We start from the raw sequence: 22,751 nt of genomic DNA, 5'->3' as shown, positions 1-22,751 counted from the left end.
TCATGGGGAGGGGGCGGGGCGGGGTCTACTGTAGACCACATTTCTACCAATTTTGATTGGGAGATTGTGGTGAAATATATGAAAAATGGTCTTATGTATGTGATTTTACAGCGTTTCGCCTCAATATGTATCTGTGAAACGTAAACATTTATGTATATGTTATACGATTGCCTAGAAAGAGTAGTAATAAAATGTTATGTTTGTAATTTCGTCTTCTATTTGGTTCCTTCACTTTGACGTGTTGCCTTCACTTCGATCTATGAAGATAGCAAAGGCAATCAATAAAGCTGAAGTAGTCAAATCGAGGGTCTTATGCAGAAAGTGCACTTTACCGAGTTTTGAGAAATTGAGGTTTACAGTTGAACATTACTGTAAAAACTCAATATTGCCCAATTTGCCACCAGATGAACTATCCCTGTCCCCACCCCGCCATAAGAATGTTTTCGGTAAAAGTGCACTTGTATCTTTCTGCATGAAAGTTGGTGACACACGTGCGCGTCAAGAGTGCAGGAGCACGTCGTTTTACGCTCTAGTCTGTCATCGGCTAAAAGGCTTACCTCCACATAAGCATTCACGCGGTAAATATTCCACAGAGTCTTTAATTCTCCGTTGGCAACGCTCAACGTGAAATGACAAAGATGTGTGTGATATATGCCACGTGAAGCGCTTATGTGGTGCTAGACCTTACAGGTTTGTCACAAGTACTACAAAACTGAAATCTACCACTTGTCAAAATACACAAAATGCTGCAAAAAGCTTGACGCCGAGTGAAACCATAGAAATGGTATCATATCGAATTTATCAATAACAAGTGTTTTGGACGACATATCTAAGATCTTACAAGATTTCAGTATATCAAGTTTTGTTGTACTTCTGGCACACCTCAAGACCCTCGATATATGGCTTGTTATTTGTTGCAAAATTCAATAGTTATTACCATTCAGTGTTTATTTTCATGTTCAATAATTAATACTTTTGTTTTCAAGGTTTTTATTATGTGCGATACAAAGATTGTGGTAATGTTATCACATATCTTTGGTAGACTTGCTGTACAACTCATGATATTTTGCCATGTGTATAGTGCGAGATATTTATATGCGATGCAGAATTATCTATGTTGACGTTACCTCCGTTGAATTGTTGGCAAAAGGTGAAAAAGGTCTTTGAAACTGCTTTGATAGGTTGTTTCAAAGTTCCTTTTTCATCCCTTCAACGATTCAACGGTTGTAATATCACACATAAACACTTCTGTGCAACATATAAAATATTCTCTGCACTGTACTTGGGCATAATAACATGAATTGCACACAAAGTCTTCCAAAGTATGTGGAAACATCACTCGTAATCTTCAATTGAATCGCACATAATAGAAACTTTGAATTCAAATGTATCAATTGAACATGAAATAAACATTGAATGCAATAACTATCGAACTTTGCAATGAATAACAAGTCATAATGACTTCTAAAGGACAAGGACAACCTCGGATCAACGGATTTTTTCCAAAAAAGGGGGACCCTCAGAATATAGGCTATCTCCAAAAACGTCAAAAAAAAACTCGAGCGTGACCTCGCTCCGTAACTTTGCAGAGGAAAAAAGTTACGAGGGGAGGTCACGCACAATTTATTTTTCGAGTTTTGTGGACTTAGCGTATTTTTTAAAGGAAAACAGAATGACTCAGCGATTTTGTACTTGGCGTATTTTTGAGAAAAAAAGGGATGACACAGCGATTTTGTACTTAGCGTATTTTTGAGAAAAAATCACAGAAAAAAGAATGACACAGCGATTTTGTACTTAGAGTATTTTTGAGGATTTCGCAGACAGAATGGAAACTATGCCAAGGAAACAAATTGATTTTGGACTTAGAAAACTTTCCAAGTAATGTCAGGTTTCTGTTTTCAAAACAATTGAGGATGCCACGGAAGAAGTTTCACTGGAGGAGGAAAATCTTTTCAATTCAATTAAAAAGATCAAGAAAAACATTTCAGAAAGCTGTGGACTGATTGTGCGCTCCCATCGTAACTTGGTGGGCAATAAAAAGAAGCTTGTATAAAAATTTATAATTTTATTAATTAGTTCAAAAGATCATACAGATTAAATGAAGTTACAGATTAACTGAAGAACTGAAATCGAGTCGCCATCGTATGGAGAAGATCTGCGGAGAATGGGCTGGATAGAGTACGTGAACAAGTTCTTTGGCGTCCTAGAAAGATACAAAGAGAGACAATGTTTGATTATGAAAGACAATGTTTGATTATGAAAAATATCACAAGTAATATTCAGTACAGATTAGAGATGTGGCAAGTTTATACGCTTACGCCACACACAACCAACAAAATCGAAGCGACAAGGGACGAAGGGAGAATTGTCTTCGATTTTAATTCTTAGGACTCATAACTATCACCAAAATCATTCAATATATCATGAACATTAGAAGACAGGACAACAAGTAAATTGCTTGAATATGTGTGCCTGTCATGGTAAACTCCAATTTTCTGTGAAAAGGGCATTTTCAAAATGACCGATATTTATTTTCACAAGCTATATATACTGAAAACTCGACTCGAACATGCCTCAACCATAACTTTTAGTGATCTAATATTTCCAATCGTTTTTGCCTAAACGAAGCCGATAAAATGTCATGTGTGCACGTGGAGTACAATTTGTATTTCTACGTTCAATATAATATCGAGATTTGTCGAGGAAGTTCAACAGTCGCCATTTTCCCCAAGCAAGAATTGTGGGATAGGTATAAGTCCGCTCAGGTATATGTTGGCCAATCAGAAGCCCTGTAACTCCATGGTCCATGCTGTTTGAATCGAACGAGCATAAAAGGGGTCTTCTGATTGGTCAATATCTGATCATGACAGGAAGTCCCAAAATCCTGTTTTAGACAGACGAGTTTACTGTAGTTTGAACAGAATTTCACAGTTTGTTTTCCTTGGCTAGACTAAAGGTTTCAGAACAACTAGTGTACTTACAATTATTTTCTTAGTTGAACTGAGAAGCGGCAGTCTCTGTACATGTATAGGGCATCAGGACGCAGGAGCGCTGCAAATAAAGAAAAGGATATGTAGATAAGCATTAATGTTAAATTTGGGGGCAGTATCATGATAATTCATGTACTTCTTGCAAACTACACAGGACAGCATCTCGTTGAGGGGAGGGGGGGGGGGGGGGTAAAAGACACGTTCTGTCAAAAGAAATATCACAATATAGTGTAGTTGGTGGTCTTGCAAAGGTAGGGCCTGCGCCGGCCAAGGGATAGCAACCTCCATGGTGCTGTGTCCGCATCGCAGTTCAAATAATGAGACTCAAAGGGACTTCCATTTCTGGTCAAGCAACCAACTGTACAGCACCAACAAAAATCGCAAATATCTCGGCAATTACAACCAGTTTAGACGAACAACCTGCACATTGATATGGCCTGAAAACTTACCATCAATTCTATGATGTTGTTTCTGTTGAACTATGAATTTTCGTGAGGTAAATTGAGATTTTGGTGAACGATTTCACAGACACGTTTTCAAGATGGCCGAGACGGCCACGTGGATCTTGCCTCTTCGGCGGGTTTGCGAGACTCGTCATTCTTTGACGAAGGCGTAATCATGTTATGTAATATAGGCGGTACATCTAAAGCGAATGAAAAGATTGCGAGAAACTTAGGCCTGCAGTGACAAATGGTTCGCCAGACCTTCTATGGACCCGCTTTATGAAACTATTTATCCCCATTCACTCCACCCTTGGTCTGTTTCTCTTTTCACGGTATTCAGACGAACGTAAAAGTGGTTTGCGAAACTGACACAAGTCGGTGTAATGACATTCATGTTCCTATTCATCAGTGTTCCCATGCGATGAAAAAACGTCCATAGCGCGTGACCTGAGGAAAAAAGTACTTAGACTGACATTGTCTTCCATATCATCAAGAAAATTTTCAAATAATGTTGATATTTTGAGAACATGATCAAGTTGTCATTTCGTGATATTTCGTGATATTTATCATTGATATCTAGACATGTCAGAACCAATAAAACACTGCCAATGTAGTTGTTGATGTCGTACAGATGCTGCATGCAAAAATCAGCTCAAAATTCCAACCGCTTCATGGTTTTTCAAATATTTGGTAACTTTTTGCAATATTCTGCCATCAAACTCAAAAAGGGGCCTTGGATACAGGGCCCATATGACCATCCATGAGCATGAATGTATAGGACTGAAAAGCCTGTAAGACCTGGGTACAAGGTATTTTTAAAGTGGTCTGCATCCGCAAACTGTGCGTGATATAACGCTGAAAATGCGGGATATTGATGATAGATACATAATCTGATAGATGTTAAAGTGAAATTTTTATATCAATGTTGGTTTGGCAGTAATTCTTCAAAATATCACGAAAACGATATTCCCTCTCAATCAACTAGACTTTGATGTTTTCACCCCAAATCTTGGTTCAGTACTCAGACCGACATTCACTTCCATATCATCAAGAAATGTTTTTTAAAAAGTTGATATTTTCGTGATATTTAGAAGAATAAATGGTTAATTAGCACTGATATCGCTATTTCGCTTTAGTATCAATCAGAATATGTATCTATCATTACGTTCCAAAATTTTTAGCATCTTAGCGACGCTCGTGTTTGCCCTGAAAATCCATCCAAAAATGACACAAAATGATATATTGTTATAAGTGATATCTAACCATGTCAGAACCAATAAAACACTGCCAATGTAGTTGTTGATGTCGTACAGATGCTGCATGCAAAAATCAGCTCAAAATTCCAACCGCTTCATGGTTTTTCAAATATTTGGTAACTTTTTGCAATATTCTGCCATCAAACTCAAAAAGGGGCCTTGGATACAGGGCCCATATGACCATCCATGAGCATGAATGTATAGGACTGAAAAGCCTGTAAGACCTGGGTACAAGGTATTTTTTAAGTGGTCTGCATCCGCAAACTGTGCGTGATATAACGCTGAAAATGCGGGATATTGATGATAGATACATAATCTGATAGATGTTAAAGTGAAATTTTTATGTCAATGTTGGTTTGGCAGTAATTCTTCAAAATATCACGAAAACGATATTCCCTCTCAATCAACTAGACTTTGATGTTTTCACCCCAAATCTTGGTTCAGTACTCAGACCGACATTCACTTCCATATCATCAAGAAATATTTTTTAAAAAGTTGATATTTTCGTGATATTTAGAAGAATAAATGGTTAATTAGCACTGATATCGCTATTTCGCTTTAGTATCAATCAGAATATGTATCTATCATTACGTTCCAAAATTTTTAGCATCTTAGCGACGCTCGTGTTTGCCCTGAAAATCCATCCAAAAATGACACAAAATGATATATTGTTATAAGTGATATCTAACCATGTCAGAACCAATAAAACACTGCCAATGTAGTTGTTGATGTCGTACAGATGCTGCATGCAAAAATCAGCTCAAAATTCCAACCGCTTCATGGTTTTTCAAATATTTGGTAACTTTTTGCAATATTCTGCCATCAAACTCAAAAAGGGGCCTTGGATACAGGGCCCATATGACCATCCATGAGCATGAATGTATAGGACTGAAAAGCCTGTAAGACCTGGGTACAAGGTATTTTTTAAGTGGTCTGCATCCGCAAACTGTGCGTGATATAACGCTGAAAATGCGGGATATTGATGATAGATACATAATCTGATAGATGTTAAAGTGAAATTTTTATGTCAATGTTGGTTTGGCAGTAATTCTTCAAAATATCACGAAAACGATATTCCCTCTCAATCAACTAGACTTTGATGTTTTCACCCCAAATCTTGGTTCAGTACTCAGACCGACATTCACTTCCATATCATCAAGAAATGTTTTTTAAAAAGTTGATATTTTCGTGATATTTAGAAGAATAAATGGTTAATTAGCACTGATATCGATATTTCGCTTTAGTATCAATCAGAATATGTATCTATCATTACGTTCCAAAATTTTTAGCATCTTAGCGACGCTCGTGTTTGCCCTGAAAATCCATCCAAAAATGACACAAAATGATATATTGTTATAAGTGATATCTAGCCATGTCAGAACCAATAAAACTCTGCCAATGTAGTTGTTGATGTCGTACAGATGCTGCATGCAAAAATCAGCTCAAAATTCCAACCGCTTCATGGTTTTTCAAACATTTGGTAAATTTTTACAAAATTCTGCAATCAAACTCAAAAAGGGGCCTTGGATCCAGGGCTTATATGACCATCCATGAGCATGAATGTATAGGACTGAAAAGCCTGTAAGACCTGGGTACAAGGTATTTTTGAAGTGGTCTGCATCCGCAAACTGTGCGTGATACAACGCTGAAAATGCGGGATATTGATGATAGATACATAATCTGATAGATGTTAAAGCGAAAGTTTTATATCAATGTTGGTTTGGCAGTAATTCTTCAATATATCACGAAAACGATATTCCCTCTCAATCAACTAGACTTTGATGTTTTCACCCCAAATCTTGGATTAGTACTCAGATCGACATTCACTTCCATATCAGCAAGAAATGTTTTTTAAAAAGTTGATATTTTGAGAACATGATCAAGTTGTCATTTCGTGATATTTAGAAGAATAAATGGTTAATTAGAACTGATATCGATATTTCGCTTCAGCATCAATCAGAATATGTATCTATCATTACGTTCCAAAATTTTTAGCATCTTAGCGACGCTCGTGTTTGCCCTGAAAATCCATCCAAAAATGACACAAAATGATATATTGTTATAATTGATATCTAGACATGTCAGAACCAATAAAACACTGCCAATGTAGTTGTTGATGTCGTACAGATGCTGCATGCAAAAATCAGCTCAAAATTCCAACCGCTTCATGGTTTATCAAATATTTGGTAAATTTTTGCAAAATTCTGCCATCAAACTCAAAAAGGGGCCTTGGATCCAGGGCCCATATGACCATCCATGAGCATGAATGTATAGGACTGAAAAGCCTGTAAGACCTGGTTACAAGGTATTTTTAAAGTGGTCTGCATCCGCAAACTGTGCGTGATATAACGCTGAAAATGCGGGATATTGATGATAGATACATAATCTGATAGATGTTAAAGCGAAAGTTTTATATCAATGTTGGTTTGGCAGTAATTCTTCAAAATATCACGAAAACGATATTCCCTCTCAATCAACTAGACTTTGATGTTTTACTCCAAAGCTTGGTTCAGTACTCAGACCGACATTCACTTCCATATCATAAAGAAATATTTTTTAAAAAGTTGATATTTTGAGAACATGATCAAGTTGTCATTTCGTGATATTTAGAAGAATAAATGGTTAATTAGCACTGATATCGATATTTCGCTTTAGCATCAATCAGAATATGTATCTATCATTACGTTCCAAAATTTTTAGCATCTTAGCGACGCTCGTGTTTGCCCTGAAAATTCATCCAAAAATGACACAAAATGATATATTGTTATAATTGATATCTAGACATGTCAGAACCAATAAAACATTGCCAATGTAGTTGTTGATGTCGTGCAGATGCTGCATGCAAAAATCAGCTCAAAATTCCAACCGCTTCATGGTTTTTCAAACATTTGGTAAATTTTTACAAAATTCTGCAATCAAACTCAAAAAGGGGCCTTGGATCCAGGGCCCATATGACCATCCATGAGCATGAATGTATAGGACTGAAAAGCCTGTAAGACCTGGGTACAAGGTATTTTTAAAGTGGTCTGCATCCGCAAACTGTGCGTGATATAACGCTGAAAATGCGGGACATTGATGATAGATACATGTACATAATCTGATAGATGTTAAAGCGAAAGTTTTATATCAATGTTGGTTTGGCAGTAATTCTTCAAAATATTACGAAAACGATATTCCCTCTCAATCAACTAGACTTTGATGTTTTCACCCCAAATCTTGGATTGGTACTCAGATCGACATTCACTTCCATATCATCAAGAAATGTTTTGTAAAAAGTTGATATTTTGAGAACATGATCAAGTTGTCATTTCGTGATATTTAGAAGAATAAATGGCTAATCAGCACTGATATCGATATTTCGCTTCAGCATCAATCAGAATATGTATCTATCATTACGTTCCAAAATCTTTAGCATCTTAGCGACGCTCGTGTTTACCCTGAAAATCCATCCAAAAATGACACAAAATGATATATTGTTATAATCGATATCTAGACATGTCAGAACCAATAAAACACTGCCAATGTAGTTGTTGATGTCGTACAGATGCTGCATGCAAAAATCGGCTCAAAATTCCAACCTCTTTATGGTTTTTCAAATATTTGGTAAATTTTTGCAAAATTCTGCCATCAAACTCAAAAAGAGGCCTTGGATCCAGGGCCCATATGACCATAAATGAGCATGAATGTATAGGACTGAAAAGCCTGTAAGACCTGGGTACAAGGTATTTTTAAAGTGGTCTGCATCCGCAAACTGTGCGTGATATAACGCTGAAAATGCGGGATATTGATGATAGATACATAATCTGATAGATGTTAAAGCGAAATTTTTATATCAATGTTGGTTTGCCAGTAATTCTTCAAAATATCACGAAAACGATATTCCCTCTCAATCAACTGGACTTTGATATTTTCACCCCAAATCTTGGGAGGTTCTACTGTAGTTTGAAATATTTTCTGTTCATTAACTGGGAATACCCACTCGTTCTTTTGCCCAGAGATGACTTTTACAGAAATCTAAAAGTTTCCAAGCGAGTTACAGCTCATATCTATGTCCACCAGGACCAAATGAATACTTAATGATACACTTCAATATGTCTTTTACCATGAATGTACATCCTCAGTATTCAAGAGGTTGTATTCATTCGTAAATATACAGTAGAGACACCCTTGGGACTGACAAGTGCTGTCCTTAATAGGGAGGCATCCTGATTAGAGGTCAAATAGAATGGAAACAACCAATTTGGGAGCAAACCTAGTGTCCTTATTAGAGAGGTGTCTGCTTGGGGAGGTTCTACTGTATGCTGCTAAATGCTCCATGCATCCTTACCAGCACCAATTAAGGTTATTACTTGTTATTAAATACATCTCATGGAGTATGGCCAGCTACCAATAAATAGATGCTAGGTGAGGTTGTTTGATAACTGTGGCGGAGGATTTATGAATAGAATTTCTGATCAGGTAGACAGCCAAGCTCGAAGCAGATGAATACAGTCTGTAATATACTGCTTGCTGTCCAACAATTTGTCCTGGAAAGACAAAACAAATCCGAGTAGTTAGAGATCTGCAAGGGGAGGATGTTCAGATAGTCAACACAGTTTTATACTTGGGGTGAAAAATGTTTTCAGGGTGACACAACTACTCTGCGATATGCAGCCTGTCCATGGGGGACCTCATACTCTCTGCGTTCAGATGGAGCCGCCCTGCAGAATGCTCGGTCACCAAATGCAAGACATTTGGTGACCGAGCATTCTGCAGGGCTGCTCCATACCTCTGGAATCAACTCCCTACGTCCATCCGCAAGGCGGATTCAGTGGTATCTTTCAAGGTCGTTCTAAAAACTCACTTATTCAGGCATGCTTTTTTCAACAGCGCCTGAGAGTCGAGGAAATTGTTTCCTCGAATCAGGCGCTATATAAATATTTTAATTGATTAATTGATTGATTCATTTTCAAGGTTGATTTGTCAATATTTCTTGCCCAAACAATTCCTGTACAGCTGCATCAGTGTTGAACCTGATAACAATAGGCAAGTGTAGTTTGACCTACAATTAGATGACTTTGCGAGAATGAGGGAGATAACACAATTTTCTGAATGAACAATTTATTGTACACATTTAAAGCTCAATTGTGACAATTTACAATTAGATACAACTAAACTATGCATCCTTTCTGACTAACATTATATCAAGTTTACCACAAACGGATGCACTTGCCGATCAATGGTAGCTTGGCTACAACTAAACCAAAATTTCAATTAACAAGTTTATGGCACATATTTAAAGCTCTTTCATTGCAGCTTAGCTGTAACTAGCACAACAACATTTGAGGAGAGGAGATTTGGGAATGGCTGATGGCAGTCGTCCTCTTTATTTACCAGCAAATTACCCGTCATGCGGGCATGTAGGAGTGGGCTTTACCTTTCATCCAATCCAAGAGGTCAGTGAAACCGATGTCAAAGACCATCACAAAGGTGCAGTCTAATGCCTCAGTAATCCCACTGGCGTGGTTCTGTCATTGAATTTCCTGGGTTAATATACTGAATTGCAATAAGTATCATTGAATAACAGAGCAAACACACGTTTTAGAATAGGCCGGGTCTATTTGGCAAGCCGCTCGCCGAACAGGCATCTTTTTTTGTCCTGGTTGGAGAGCCGCTTGCCAAACAGCACTAAAAAGCCACCCTGTTCGGCCAGCCGGGCTTGCCAAACAGGTAAAAAATCTACCCCGTCTGGCGAGCTGGAGACTTTACTTTAATATTAATGAGTTCGGCTCTCCATTCAGGACAAGAAAAAGTCGCTGTTTGGTAAGCCGGGCTTGCCAAGTAGTCACTTCCTTTAGAATAAAGCGTCCAAAAGAAAACCAAATCAAGGCTGTTCCTGACGTACCCAACTACCTTCATTATCGTAGAGGTAGTTTACTGTTTGGCCAAACAAAAAATATCTTCGGGTGGGGTCACATGGGATGAGAAATTTAGAGGAAATAGGTAGAGAATTCTATCTTAAAGTTGGATAATGAATTTTAAATCCTTTGGTTTACAGTCACCTAAACAATCTCCTGACATGACAACACCAAATGGTCCTACCTTCTAAAATCTAAGACAATTAGATATACAAGTGAGTTAACACAAATTCTTGTCAAAATCGTGAAATATGATAACATATTTTGTTACTTCAACCAAGAATAAATATCTATTAAGATAAAGACTAAGAATAGGGACGCATGACTACAATACATTAGTCGTAGTTCCACCTATCATAAAACCCCGTGTTTTTTCAAGACCCGTGTCTTCGCCGTGTGTCAAAAAACCTGTGGCGCACTTACACCTATCAGTTGTGTTAGATAATGGTTAATAGCCCCGGCGACAGGTGCGCTGTATGAAGGGAGCTCTCCTGTGTTTCTTTCCCGTTGGAGGGGGCGCAATACCGAGGCAACTACACCGCGCCATCTGTCGCCGGATCTTAGAACTTGCAATTGCCGTTCCACCTATCAAAAAACCCGTGTTGAACACGGGTCTAAATTAGCCCCCGATTTGCCCCGTCGAGCTCGATGGGGCTAATAGACACGGGGATTTGACACACGGGTCTATTTAGACATGGCATTTCATAGGTGTAAGCGCAAAAGACACGGGGATTTGATAGGTGGAAGTACGACTATTAACTATAAAAAAGATGACTAGAGCACCTAAACTAGCACAAGGTATAAAATTCTGACCATAGTGGACTTTTACAAGATAATTAAACTCCTAATACTACTTTGAATACTTTGAATCGACACCACAATTGGCAGAATTTCAAACATAATTTCCTGATTTTGCATCCGGTCATGCATGTGCATCAATAAAGGTACATGCCTAAGGAACCCATCAATGCGCATGCACTACCAGATGAATGCCAACAAATCTAAAAGGGGATTTACCAGGCCAGTTTACCGTACTGTGGGGGATACCTCACTACAGTTAAAGGCCAGTTTACCGTCCCACGCAGTTAAAGGGGTTGAAATAAAAGGTAATTACCATATTTCTGGAAAACTCGGGCTAGCTTTAGATTTAAAAGACAGCTATTTGGCCTTTCCGAATGTTCCAAATTCTTAGTCTTTATTTGTTCTTCCGACAACATGCATGTTTCATTATTAATACAAACACAACATTCACAAAAATATACGCTTACTTTCTTGTTAGTTTTTATACTCAACAAAACTAAAGTAAAGTAAGACTGAAATGTTTTTAAAAAAAATCATATCAAAACTAAAGCAATGTAAGACCCAAATGTTTTAAAAAAATCATATCAAAACTAAAGCAAAGTAAGACCCAAATGTTTTAAAAAAAAACATATCAAGATGGTGACCGGTGGCTACGTCACGCAGATTTTGACGATGCCATGCATGTTGTTGACGTCACGAGACTCAGTCACGACGCAAAATTCCTCTGTACATCTTAACACGTTCGCCGCCGAGCCACGAATATACTTGAAAGCTGGGTCCTGCTCCATTGCCAAGGCGAGAGTTTTCTCCACCATTGCCAAGGCACGCGTATATTCGGAGCAGTTTATGCATTATTCCATGTATTTCAAATGACTGGCAAGGGTGAATATGCTTCCGTTCTGTAAAGCATTATGGGATATACGTTATTATGCACTAGGTGTGCTCTGGGCTCACGGCCTACACTCCTGGTGTGGCAATGGGCTCTGGGCTCACGGCCTACACTCCTGGTGTGGCAATGGGCTCTGGGCTCACGGCCTACACTCGTGGTGTGGCAATGGAGCAAAACCTTGCAAATGGCGGTGCGCGCAAAAAAATGGGGAGTGAACGTGTTAACGTACAGAAGTTCTTTCTTGGTGGATTTAAACCCTTTCTGCTGGAGACAACTTGGCATGAAATTTTTACAGATAGATAAATGATACATAATCTATTCGATTGAAAGGTAACAGATTACCAATGTCTTCATAAATGAGAGGCATTGTGATACGTTGCAGACATTCGAGCATGATAGTGGTTCTCTGGTAGGCGTGTACCTGGGGACGAAAAAAAGCCAAGGTCCGTGACGTGACCGATAATCACCACCTTATCATTTTTAACCCTGTGGACCATGGCACAAGACCTCGATTCTAAAATTAAATACTAACAGCCGTTAAAGAGTACATGAATTGCTTGCCTCATGTGACTAGCGCACCAGATAAAAACAGTAGTTTCAAACTACCCAGAGCCGTGAGTCAAGGCATCAGCAGAGTGACTTCAATAAATTACTATACGTAAGGTCATTGGCTTTACAAGAACATAAGTCATATAACAGTATCACTATTTTTATTTAAGGTACCCTAAGGGACACACGAGAACGTACCACTGGAGATTACCTCTCGATTAGTCAGGAGAAGGCAAGCACTTGAGGCGCTCAAAGGCGGCTTTCTCTAATCTTTCCCGGTGATCTGGATGAGCTATCCGTATCAGTTCATACGCCCTCTGCCGGAGGTTTTTACCAAATAAGTAAGCAATGCCGTACTCTGTCACGATGTAGTGGACGTGAGCTCGCGTGGTCACCACACCCGCACCTGAAACACATAGGGGAGCAGGGTAAGACAGATGAACACAATACGAATTGTTCCCTTAGTACACGGATAACTCTGAAGCCATGCGTGTGCGTTTAAAGAGAAACTGAATAGTGAGCGGTCTTATAGTACGTGCATGTAAGTCTACATAAAGCGATGCATATCATATAGCATTAATTTTCAACCGATATGCTATATTTATAGATTGACATCGTGGCATACGCGGGGAAGGGGGCAATGGCTTGGGGTGCGTGCCCCTTTTAGAAACAAAATCTTTCAAAATTGACCACATTGCATGTACCAGTGTACACTTGATCAAATACTGTGTAGACTCCATTTTTAAAACTAGTTTTGGTGCGCCTGTACACATAGGCCTAGTGCATGTAATATAGGCCTTTCACACTCATCTTCTGGTCAAATAACTTTCTAAACTGTAAAATCAACTGAGCTGACAAATTTCTTGGATGCGGCAAACTTATTCATTGACAAGTGTAAAATAAAAGTGAATTGAAGTTACTTTTTGAAACTCCCCAACCAACGCAATCAAGACTCACCTTCTTTAATGAAAGGGTTGATTTTCGACTCGCCTTTCTTGGTTGTTGAGGACATGGCGATAATAGGTTTACCCAGGCCGTCTTGGCCTAAGGCCGCACCTCGTATGAAGTCAACTTGGCCGCCAACACCTACCGGTAATAGTGAATCGACAGAACATTTCATTCATGTTTAAATTCGGTTTACACATGCCTTTTATTGTTACAGTCAGTATCAAAGCAATAGATGCATCGAGTCATTACTATGGAATTCCTATACATGACTTTCTGAACGGAACCCTATTTTCCACATGTTCTGTAGGACGAATCTAACTAACTGATCTGTGTCATTGTTTAAAGCAGGATATGAGAAAGATCATTTTCTCCGGCGGTGGAAATTAAAGGTGGGCTAAAACGCTAGTTGGACAAAATCCTCTTTGAAGTACCTACCAGAGAACATCCTAGTTCCAATAGAATCTGATACCACTTGACCAGTAAGATCGACTTCGATGCATGAGTTAATGGCTGTCACTTTCGGATTCTGTGATATTATAGCAGTACTGTTCACATAAGAAATATCATACAGGACTGAAAAAGAAAAGAAAGATATCTCAAATATCGCACAAGACTGAGAATCAAAATGATATTTCAAATACGACACAAGGAGAATAGGTCACAAATATCACAAAAGACTGTCAGTAAGAAACACAGAATGTCTCAATAATATCATGCAAGACTGAAAAGGAAGAAGAGGCCTCAATTATCACACAAGACTGAAAAGGAAGAAGAGGCCTCAAATATCACACAAGACAGAAAAGAAAGAAGAGGCCTCAAATATCCTGCAAGACTGAAAAGGAAGAAGAGGCCTCAAATATCCTGCAAGACTGAAAAGGAAGAAGAGGCCTCAAATATCACGCAAGACTGTAAAGGGAGAAGAGGCCTCAAATATCACGCCAGACTGTAAAGGGAGAAGAGGCCTCAAATATCACACAAGACTGTAAAGGGAGAAGAGGCCTCAAATATCTTGCAAGACTGTAAAGGAAGAAGAGGCCTCAAATATCACGCAAGACAGAAAAGGAAGAAGAGGCCTCAAATATCACACAAGACTGAAAAGGAAGAAGAGGCCTCAAATATCCTGCAAGACTGAAAAGGAAGAAGAGGCCTCAAATATCACGCAAGACTGTAAAGGGAGAAGAGGCCTCAAATATCACACAAGACTGTAAAGGGAGAAGAGGCCTCAAATATCACGCAAGACTGTAAAGGGAGAAGAGGCCTTAAATATCACGCAAGACTGTAAAGGGAGAAGAGGCCTCAAATATCACACAAGACTGTAAAGGAAGAAGAGGCCTCAAATATCACACAAGACTGTAAAGGGAGAAGAGGCGTCAAATATCACACAAGACTGTAAAGGGAGAAGAGGCCTCAAATATCTTGCAAGACTGTAAAGGAAGAAGAGGCCTCAAATATCATGCAAGACAGAAAAGGAAGAAGAGGCCTCAAATATCACACAAGACTGAAAAGAAGAAAAGGAAGAAGAGGCCTCAAATATCCTGCAAGACTGAAAAGGAAGAAGAGGCCTCAAGTATCACGCAAGACTGTAAAGGGTGAAGAGGCCTCAAATATCACACAAGACTGTAAAGGGAGAAGAGGCCTCAAATATCACGCAAGACTGTAAAGGGAGAAGAGGCCTCAAATATCACGCAAGACTGTAAAGGGAGAAGAGGCCTCAAATATCACGCAAGACTGTAAAGGGAGAAGAGGCCTCAAATATCTCGCAAGACTGTAAAGGAAGAAGAGGCCTCAAATATCACGCAAGACTGTAAAGGGAGAAGAGGCCTCAAATATCACACAAGACTGTAAAGGAAGAAGAGGCCTCAAATATTACACAAGACTGTAAAGGAAGAAGAGGCCTCAAATATCACGCAAGACTGTAAAGGGAGAAGAGGCCTCAAATATCACGCAAGACTGTAAAGGGAGAAGAGGCCTCAAATATCACGCAAGACTGTAAAAGAAGAAGAGGCCTCAAATATCACGCAAGACTGTAAAGGGAGAAGAGGCCTCAAATATCACACAAGACTGTAAAGGAAGAAGAGGCCTCAAATATCACACAAGACTGTAAAGGAAGAAGAGGCCTCAAATATCACACAAGACTGTAAAGGGAGAAGAGGCCTCAAATATCACACAAGACTGTAAAGGAAGAAGAGGCCTCAAATATCACACAAGACTGTAAAGGAAGAAGAGGCCTCAAATATCACGCAAGACTGTAAAGGAAGAAGAGGCCTCAAATATCACGCAAGACTGTAAAGGAAGAAGAGGCCTCAAATATCATGCAAGACTGAAAAGGAAGTAGAGGCCTTAAATATCACACAAGACTGTAAAGGAAGAAGAGGCCTCAAATATCATGCAAGACTGTTAAGGAAGAAGAGGCCTCAAATATCACACAAGACTGAAAAGGAAGAAGCGGCCTCAAATATCATGCAAGACTGAAAAGGAAGTAGAGGCCTCAAATATCACACAAGACTGAAAAGGAATCTAAAGATGCCTCAATGGCTCAGATATCACACACGACTGAAAAGAAACAAATATGTCTCACTGAAGGAAAATAAAATAAAGGCCAAATTTGTAACACTAACAGTCTTCAATGGCAATGTGCTGGGGTGGCACATGTGAAAGTCATACCTACATTACATGTTCATTGTACCTTGCATACATTTTGCATCATTATTGACTTTGCGACCTACATTTTACACAATAAACCGTACATTGCTTGTAACATCTAAAGCACTGCAGCCCCATGAGCATGCACAGACAATGCACGACATCATGACTACTTGAGGGCAAAATATGGAGTCCTGTGTATATCCTTGTACACTTTGATTATGTTGATATTATTGGATGTGTTTCCAAGGTAAAGGTGTCAAGATGCTGGTCATTGCTTGTAATACGGGATTAGGGGAGGATTCACCAAAACAAGGTAAGCTAATCTTGCTTTGACCTTCATAGGTCACAGACCTCGTAGTAAAGCCTTGGTGTTTTCTGAATGGTTCACGGTTCACTCACCAACAAACGGGTTGTCATCGAGAAAATCATAGAGTCTCTTTGTTCCGAATGCAAATCCCCCAACAATCTTTCCAGTTTGGAGCTTTTTATGTGCATTAGTGATCGCCCCTGTAACAGAAGAAACAATTACATATGACAGGGTGAAGAAATATGAAGAGCAGTCCCTGTTAGGGAGATTCTTTCAGGAACTCCAGCTGTGCTTGTTATTAGGACACTTAGCCCCGTGGTGATAAATGCCAGTGGTGTCGTATCTTTTAATTAGTGGCACAAGTCTCTTTAACAACCAGGAAGTTATTTTTTTATTCTTCCATCTTGTTATACAATCTTGAACGAGTGTTTAAGACAAAAATTGTTCACCCAGGCAGATAGTAAAATACTTCATTCTCGGTTTTAAACGACAAGTCCGTTGGCCATGCCCCAAACCACGATCGCAATACTGCATAGCCACATTCATGAATGGAAGCATGTCTTCAAGCGCGAATTCTGTCTGGATTGGCTAGTTCAGCAATGAATTGACAGATTTGACGTAACCGGCTGTTAATCATACTAGTTATTGACACCATTTCTTCAATAAGCGGCAAAGCTAAGATTACACACTGCGGGCCTATGCTCCGGATTGGCCCGAGCATTATGGTAAATTACGACCACCTCATTGTTGAAAAGGGGCTGGACGAAAATTGTTAGAAAAAGTGTTGTTCGTGATTTCGAATATTTCTACCTTGCTCTACTAAATCCACTACCCCGTCGCTGAACATCTCCGAGTGGATTCCGAGATCACGGTGGTTTTCCAACTTCGAGAGAACAGCGTCAGGAATTGATCCGATGCCTGAAATGAAATGAAAAGAACAAGTTAAAGCCGGAATTGATAATGATTAGTCTTTAATCAAGAATTTTAAATTGAGATTAGCCTTTATCAATTCTTGGTTATTTTTTATGTTCTCAATTCAAACTTTACAATAATTGAAATCTCATACCATGAAGGCAGATCACAAAAGCAACCTAACCCACTTCAGGTGGCCTTTTCGTGTTGAAGCAACTTTTCTGTTGTGACCTTATGGTTTTGTTCAAAGAGGGGATGGCAATAATACGTTGATGGAGCCAAAAGGAAGGCATGGAGATCATACCACACTCTGTACGGGGCCTATCTCAAATTGCTTATGCAACATCTTCTTACCCATTTGTAAAGTTGCTCCATCTTGCACTAAATTATCAGCAATAAATCGGCCAATTTTGCGTTCCTCCAGCGTCAACACGGAAGGCTTTCCCGACGGCAGTGGCATCTCGCATTCCACCACTGCATCAAAGTGAGACAGATGGATAACGCCATCACCGAACGTCCTCGGAAGATAGGGGTTTACTTGGCCTGAAACATGGCAATACAGATGTTTACTTAATACCTGCCCCCTTCAGGAAAGCCATTTAAACTCATATCTAATCAGAGCAACGTCAGGTGGGGTGTAACGTCAGCTCCCTAGTGTATATACAGTGGAACCTCCCTTAACGGACACCTCTCTATTAAGGACACTAGTTTTGGTCCCAAATTGGTTGTTTCCACTCAATTTGACCGCTCTAATCAGGACACCTTCCTATCAAGGACAGCACTTGTCAGTCCCAAGGGTGTCCTTATTAGAGAGGTTCTACTGTACTTGGTCGTTGTAAAGCAATTAATGGCCATATTTACTTTTGGCCTCCTGTGACAGTGTTTCTATATCTATACATACCAAAGAAGGATATGCCGCAATTGGTAATTCGTCAACCCTTTCGCATGTTGTGCATATTGATAATACTAACCAACAATATACTTGGCATTCTGTATAGCTGCTCTCGTACAATCGACACTCGGCCCTAAAGTGCAGAATCCGTGTTTATCTGGTGGGCTTACTTGGATGAGCGCAGCATCCAAATTGAGGATCTTGCGACGGAAAAGATGTGGTATTTCACTGAGGAAGATGGGAAGAAAGTCAGCCCGACCCTCAGCCACTGCTTTTCTCGCGTTGCCAGCAATGAATAGACAGTTGGACCTGAAGATTCCTGGAAAATGACCATTTCATCACATCATACTAGGTGTCACGAAAAAGATTAGCTACTATTGATTTTGAATTAACTCCTATGATAACGATCACAAGATAAATTCACCAAATTTTGGCCGCATATACGTTGTAGCCAAGATCACCAATCACACTCACAGACCACACTGATATTCCACCCCCGATTGTTTTGATATTCTGCAGGTGGTGTGACGTGGTAGTTTGCTCAACCAAGAACTTAGCCCTGGCCTTGGCCAATCGCTGAGGCAACCTGGATTTTACCTAGCCTCTGTCATTTGTTTGGCAAGTGGTTCTACTGAGATCTCCCCAGAATCACCTCCTCCCTATGGAAAAATACGTTCATAAGTGAGGCACTCCAAATGTTACATGTTCTACAATACGTAAAGTTGCCACACTTTTTAAGGAAGAAGCAACCCTTTTGTCAGAAGAAACAAAGTTACAAGAAATCCTTCTCAGCCTTCTGAAAAAGTACATTTTCTTATCATTTCCTGAGGGATTTTTCATCCTAGTTTTTAACTTAGAAAATCCCCCCCCCAGAAAATTGGAATGCACATGACCCCAAACGTATCGAAATGGGGGGGGAGGGGGGTTCTGGCAGCGGCACCAATACTTTACATGAAAAATCTATTTTACCTTCGAATTCTGGCTTTGTATACTCAGCCACGCCCTCGGTGTGAATATGGATTAACTCTACATTTTTTAATCTGGATTGCTTTCCGTGCTTTGTAAGAGCATCAATAAGGGCAATAGGTGTTGCTGCTGCTCCATGGATGAAGACACGCCAGTCTGGAAGTGGAACAAGAAGATCATTGAAATAGGTGATCGTTTCTGGCATTGCGAATTTTACACACTGCCGGCCAAGCGTACGAGCTTGCGAGTAATGTCGATTGTTATGGTAAAGTCCAAGTACAGTAGAACCTCTTTATTAAGGACACCCTCGGGACTGACAAGTGTTGTCCTTAATAGGGAGGTGCCCTGATTAGAGAGGTCAGACTGTTTGTACGGCTCGTAGCATGGCCTTATGCCTTGACCTACTTATACTGCATACTGTATCCTATAGGCAATGTAATTGACATGATAGAATATAACTTAGCACAACAGACTGGACTGACCAGCATTAGGTGTAGGCTGCAGACCACTGGCTGTGGTGAGGCTGTATTTATAGGCCTATGTATTATTTTAAGTTTTGATTGTTGGTTGAAACGGACTGTTTGGTCATTTCTCCGTTGTCTGCCTTTTGTGAAATATCACCACATCAATTTCTTCCATTATCTCCTGGTGTCACTTAGGCTCATCTTCTGTGCCACATGCGCCTGGTTTTGCTGTGACGGGTCACATATACAGGGTCAAGGGTAGCCTAGGTAGGTGTTTTTAATTTTACGTTGTCAAAATTATTTACCGTGCACCATAAACTGCAATCTACACAAGTGTTTTCATCCTTCATAACTTGTTCCTTTAGCACCTGGCCCTGGGGCATGAATTTAGCCACCAAAACACAACTTTCTGTGTTCACAGCTGACAGTGACATTGACGTCATCATCCGCATGCATAGCACAGTGCATGGTCAATCTCAATGACATTCGCCCGGTGTCAACTTTCTCACCCGAATTTATCACAGAAACCGCTTCCTCCGCGGTCATCCATTTCGGCCACTTGTTTGGTATAGGATGGAACGGCTCTGGCGAATAATGGAAGCGTTTCTGTCGAAAATCATTGAAGATATCGGTGATTTTGTTGCGGAAAATCTGTCGGCAATGACGAACACCCGCCATCTTGAGATTCGCCTCCTCTTGATCCTCGCGTTGAAGAGCTCCGAAATAGCGGCAATCTCCATGCTTTGCCGTTGATAACGATTGCCTGATGACACCTGCACCGTGTATACTAGTGTACTTTAGCGGCTTGCTGGGAGATTGGAACAGGGGCAGAGGATATTTTCTCTGCCAACATTTCCATGAGTCACAGGCGTCTGGCGGTATTATAATCAAACTTAGCGATGACCAGTCATCTACAAAGACACGCATATTACCTGGACACTAAAAAAAGCAGCGTGGTCTTTTGAAGTTCTGTATTGTTTAATTAGGGGCTTCTTGATCTCGATTGTTCCTGGGTGTCTTCAAGCACCAGTGTCTACTCTACGGACTCGGAGAGGAGCTGATGTAAGATGGCGGCCAGTGTCAGCAGAGACAAGACCACAATTGATTTTTTAAGCCTTTTAGCAGTTAATGTTTGACCGCGACGCATCAAAGAACGCGTGGTGTTGTGAATCTGAAATTTAGATTATGTTATTCCGGACAGTCGGGCAAGTAAATGGTGAAAAATAAAATGGTGATTGACCACGGAATTTTTTGATAATCGACAAATTAGACAGACTTTGATATTTCCACTCTTTTCAGCCAACTGGCAGAAAAAACTCAAAACACGCCCCCTATTACCCAATTAGCAAAATTCGAAATTAATTTTTTCATCAAATAATTTCTTTATATCTGTAGACTTGCCACAACAAATATTTTTTCAATACCTCTCCAAATATGTACTTGAGAGTAAAAAACATGCACTCGTCTTATAGATAGGCCTGGACTCCAACCTATGAATATTCATAAGTGGTCTTGTCTCAGCAGTGGTTAGACTCTGCGCGGTCTCATAACCGCGCAGGAGTCTAAGGGGCGCGGCACATTTCCAAGGAAACAAACGCACGGCAATAATTCGATTTAATTAAGAGCCCAACGATCTGTGGTCCGAATCTCAGTCAAGGCATCTTGGGAGAGGGAGGGGAGGGGAGGAGGAGGAGGAGGAAAAGAAGAAGAAGAAGATCTTTCATCTGAAAAATAGTCCTATAGTAGATTGCGTTGAAGGTGTTTTCGTTTGTGAAGTTTGTCTTTTGCGCATAAAAGAGGCGTTTTCATTGAAGACAATGTCAGTCTGAGTACTGAACCAAGATTTGGGGTGAAAACATCAACGTCTAGTTGATTGAGAGGGAATATCGTTTTCGTGATATTTTGAAGAATTACTGTCAAACCAACATTGATATGAAAATTTCGCATTAAAAGGTCGTCTGTATACATTTACATACATGTACCTCATACTCCTTCCTTCAAAGATCTTCGTAAGGGTATCGAAACCTACCTTATATTAGAAGGAATTAGCACAGGACTTCATGCTTCATATCGCCAAGTCTCCTCCGACAATAGCAACATTTTGCGCCAAATTACAAACATACACCGCATTATTCAGTGTACATTTTTCGAGTGCGTCGAAGAGTTGGCCTTGCAAAACGGGAGTAATAATCATTGGCTGAGGTCGAGCCAATGTGTCTTCACAGAAAAAATGGAAAGAAACGCATATAGAAAGGCTGATGGATTTATTCACCTGACAATTTAACTCGGGTAACATACAATGTAACTCAGTTATGATTGATGATTAAATTTAAAAGCAAAATGTCGTTTAAACAAAAAACACTTTAGTTTCACCTATCAAAGGCAAGAATATTTTTTTTTAATTTCTCCGTTTAGAAAGTACATGTAATTGTTTCTCGAGTTGTCTATCGAATGGAAACACTCAAAACGGCAACGTCTATCCACATGATGTCGAAGAATGGACAGGCATTTACGTTGGCGTTTCGGGAGTTTTGTAAAAGCTCTCACTAAATTAGTGCTCTCCAAAACCACGTCACCAAGGACAACACAGACGTGGTAAATGTCAGCGAGATCGCATCGTCTAAAATCCTTGAAGGGCTACGCTGTTGGTAATTACTGGTGGTCCAGAAAAATAGAAATGCAGTTATACACAATGCCGTAGTGCAGTTCATCCGAATTTGGTGAAACTTGGTGTCAGCAGTATTTGTATATATCTCGACACAACGGCACTTTTTCTATGACATTTTGTCGT

At 39.8% G+C, this 22,751-nt stretch overlaps 1 protein-coding gene and 1 long non-coding RNA gene across 3 annotated transcripts; both read right to left on the bottom strand.

The window, feature by feature from the left end:
* Nucleotides 1-2,092: 2,092 nt before the first annotated feature.
* Nucleotides 2,093-3,577, bottom strand: LOC135501114 (uncharacterized). The gene is made up of 3 exons (XR_010449560.1): nt 3,440-3,577; nt 2,982-3,051; nt 2,093-2,203 (listed from the first exon to the last, which is right to left on the bottom strand). It is a non-coding gene; the product is annotated as an uncharacterized LOC135501114 (long non-coding RNA).
* A 6,202-nt stretch (nt 3,578-9,779) lies between these two features.
* On the bottom strand, nt 9,780-20,638 carry LOC135501529 (4-hydroxybutyrate coenzyme A transferase-like). 2 transcript variants are annotated; one of them, XM_064793681.1, is made up of 10 exons: nt 20,470-20,638; nt 19,500-19,652; nt 18,610-18,849; nt 17,993-18,181; nt 17,537-17,644; nt 16,819-16,926; nt 14,209-14,346; nt 13,783-13,911; nt 13,024-13,231; nt 9,780-12,697 (listed from the first exon to the last, which is right to left on the bottom strand). In XM_064793681.1, the coding sequence occupies exons 1-9, from the start codon at nt 20,636-20,638 to the stop codon at nt 13,044-13,046; spliced, it is 1,422 nt and encodes a 473-aa protein (XP_064649751.1). In that variant the 3' UTR covers nt 9,780-12,697; nt 13,024-13,043. The 2 variants fall into 2 exon arrangements, with proteins under 2 accessions (XP_064649751.1, XP_064649750.1); XM_064793680.1 differs by having other exon boundaries at nt 9,780-13,231.
* Nucleotides 20,639-22,751: the final 2,113 nt, after the last annotated feature.

The sequence above is a fragment of the Lineus longissimus genome, chromosome 17 (assembly GCF_910592395.1).
Source record: "Lineus longissimus chromosome 17, tnLinLong1.2, whole genome shotgun sequence".
NCBI classification, from domain to species: Eukaryota; Metazoa; Nemertea; class Pilidiophora; order Heteronemertea; family Lineidae; genus Lineus; species Lineus longissimus.
Note: the sequence above shows the minus strand (reverse complement) of the source record. Positions and strands in the feature narration are given on the sequence as shown.